We start from the raw sequence: 3,120 nt of genomic DNA on the forward strand, positions 1-3,120 counted from the left end.
CCAAAGGCAGACGCTTAACGACTGAGCCACCCAGGCGCCCCAACAGTTATATATTTTTTTAAAGATTTTATTTATTTATTTGACAGAGACATAGCGAGAGAGGGAACACAAGCAGGGGGAGTGGAGAGGGAGAAGCAGGCCCCCCGCAGAGCAGGGAGCCCGATGCGGGGCTCGATCCCAGGACCCTGGGATCATGACCTGAGCCGAAGGCAGATGCTTAACGACTGAGCCACCCAGGCACCCCCCCAAAGTCTTGCTTTAAATAGATACTTCATTTCAGGTAGTCACAGCTTAAAGTTAAGTAACTGTTTTGCGACCGAATGTCATAGGGAGATACTGTTAGTATCTCATGTATCCCTGGCAATAATGTCATCAATGTGTTCAATCCCAATCACATCATTTGACAAACTGCACATTTTCCTATTTGGGCATCTATTCCCTGGGTGTGGTCCCCAGTATGAATTCATGTGAATATTAATTCATGTTGAATCAGCAAAACAAAAACCACTGTAGGTATTTCAGAGAGAGGCAATTTAATACAGGCACTCGTTTACAAAACTGTTGAGCAAAAGGGAGACAGGTATGCTAGAGAGAGAAGAGGGTGTTTACATAAGACCAGGAAACAGCGATTGCTCCTGGCTGGGGCCTGAGATCCTGTTCTTGCCGTGAAGTCAATGAAGCGTTGATGTTGCTGCTGCTACTGCTGTTAAAAGTGCACCCATGCCATCAGGCAGTGACCAGGAACCTGCACTCCTTTGGTTCAGGTTGCCAGCAACTGTTACTGCCACTGCCCAAGACACCTTCATGATACAGGGGAAAAGAAACGTCTCTCTTGCTCCTATCTTCCTATCCGGACAATGCTACCCATTGGTAGAGCCTTATAAGAAGCCAGGTGGCAAAGGGCCGGGAATGTGTAGTTGTAACTCCTGATGTTACAGAAGAGAATTTAGAAGGACAAGTATGTGCTCTTTCTCAGGACAATACTGGGAGATGCGCTTCTTCAAAATGAGGGAGAAAGCCAAGAATGAGGAAGACTTCTGACCTACGAGACAGGGAATCCCTCACAAGGAAGAGGCACTGGAATGCTCAGGAAGGTGGAGAAAGGAGAGCCCAGGGCAACCACTGTGCCAGAGGCCTTAATATCAGCCAGGCTACACTGGACCAGGAAGGCTGCAGGCTCCAGGTTGGAGGGCTCCCTGGAGGAAGGAGCTGTGCTTGAAGGCACTGAGAGACTTCTTGTTTTATCAGAGAGTTGGGGGAAAATTGATGGTGCCTATGTAGAAAACAAGCAATAAAAACCAAGGCTCAAGAGAAACAAAATGCTGTGAAAGAGTAAAAGTTGATCATAGTACACTTTGTGGCTCAGCTGTTAAAAATAGTTACACAGCCATAACAATGTGAATGTCAACTTCTGATTGAATAAAAATGTGATAACACAGAGTCTGAAGAGAAGAGAGAAGTTGTGGTTTGGGATGAGGAGAGAGTTGAAGAGAGCTGAATCTTTATATTTTATATCAAAAAGTCAACAGGTAATGAAAAAGTCAAGAGGTGTCCATTTAAAGCAAGTTATTCAGCTCTATAAAGATAAATCACAAGGGGAAAAAAATCCAGCTAAAATAGCTGAAAATTATTCCAGAGGCACGGATAGAAGTGGAATGGGGTAAGGAACTTTTGTTTTTCATTACAGGCCTTGATGTATTTAGCTTCTAAAAGCTTTCATTTACTATATTACCCATGGTAAAATATTAATATAATTTTTAAACCACAAATTTAGAGCAATTTTTGTTGGAGTGAAACATTACCATGTTGGTTTATTAAGCCAACTTCAATACTGCTCTTTATCAAACTCTTCTCAAGATTTTTTGTAAAAAGTACACATTTGTTCTCATTCAGTCTAAATAGGGGAGATTTAGTGATTAATCAGGTTGTAGTTCTGATTCTTTTATTTTAGGTTCCTTTAAAGTCTAACCCAGATAATAATGAAGGCATTTAAATTTTTTTCACATATGACACTGAAAGGCCAATTTAAAGTTCCTGACATACATTCCAGACAACTTGATATTGTTTAACTGTAGTATATCTTTAAGAAAACAAGGTCTCTGCTCCCACTTAATTGTTTTTCAGATCTTTTCTATTTTGTTTCCCTGGCCCACAATTCCCCTATGTATTTTGGTTTGATATCATTGTGGAGAAAGGAATAAAATAAAGAAATACAAAGATGAAAACAATTCCCAGCACACCAATAGCATTGTCCTAGGAATGCTGGGAATGGCGTGAGCTGGTGGGCTTTGGTGGGATCTGGTCCCATGGGAAGATTTTAATACAGTAGGACAACAAACTCTATTTGGCTATAGATTTAAGTTTGTAGGGTTCAAAGGGGAGTGAGATTGAGTTGCATGGGCTTTGTGGTGGATGGAGGAATCTCTGGTCTGGACTTGTATCATCACAGCAAGGCCGTGGCAAGAGCGGTCTCTCTTCTTAGTTTAAGGGAATGTCTAGTTTCTTGACTTGGAGGTAAATCATCTTTTCTTTATTTTTTCTTGGTCTGCAGTAATAAAAACATGGAGAGGGGATAAAGAAATTGTGAGGAGGCTGAAAACCAAAATCAAGTGGGTAAGAAATAAATGGAACAATGAATGGATGTAAGCTTTGACCAGGCACAGTCTTGCAGTGTGTTCTGAGTGGTGATTCCTAAAAAGAAAGTTGACAGAGCTTGGTGAATAACTTATGTGATGGAACAGTTCCAAAAATGCTCTTCTGGGAATGGGACTTGCCTATGTTCCTTATTTAAGGTGGTCACTTTTCTATGTAATAGAGGATGCGGGTAATGACGACATTAATCTTGTATCAATTAAAAATGATGATTGCAAAATCTAGACACCATTGTCATTAGTTCTTGTAAATACAATTTTAGAAATTATTCTTACCAAAGCTTATTTATTTTTCAACAGTTGGGCAAGTGAAAAATCAAATTGCAAATTTTCTCAATTATCTTATCTTTATGAATACTGGGAAGTTGCTGATACTCATGGTAGAAATTCTGCTTTCTTCATCCTGCTGTTCCCAGACATGCCTTTTGGACATGCTCTGTCTCATAATAATATGGAAATCTGGAGTGGG

At 40.5% G+C, this 3,120-nt stretch overlaps 1 protein-coding gene across 1 annotated transcript in view; it reads right to left on the minus strand.

Moving 5' to 3' along the window:
• Positions 1–236: 236 nt before the first annotated feature.
• SLC22A2 (solute carrier family 22 member 2) overlaps positions 237–3,120 on the minus strand; it is a 30,359-nt gene continuing 27,475 nt past the window's right edge. The window contains exon 11 of the mRNA XM_081829263.1: positions 237–2,545. Coding sequence (XP_081685389.1) covers positions 2,479–2,545 — 67 coding nt within the window. The 3' untranslated portion in view covers positions 237–2,478. The remainder of the gene's footprint in view (positions 2,546–3,120) is intronic.

This window comes from Leptonychotes weddellii, chromosome 8 (assembly GCF_054177405.1).
Source record: "Leptonychotes weddellii isolate Sample4059 chromosome 8, ASM5417740v2, whole genome shotgun sequence".
Taxonomy (NCBI): domain Eukaryota; kingdom Metazoa; phylum Chordata; class Mammalia; order Carnivora; family Phocidae; genus Leptonychotes; species Leptonychotes weddellii.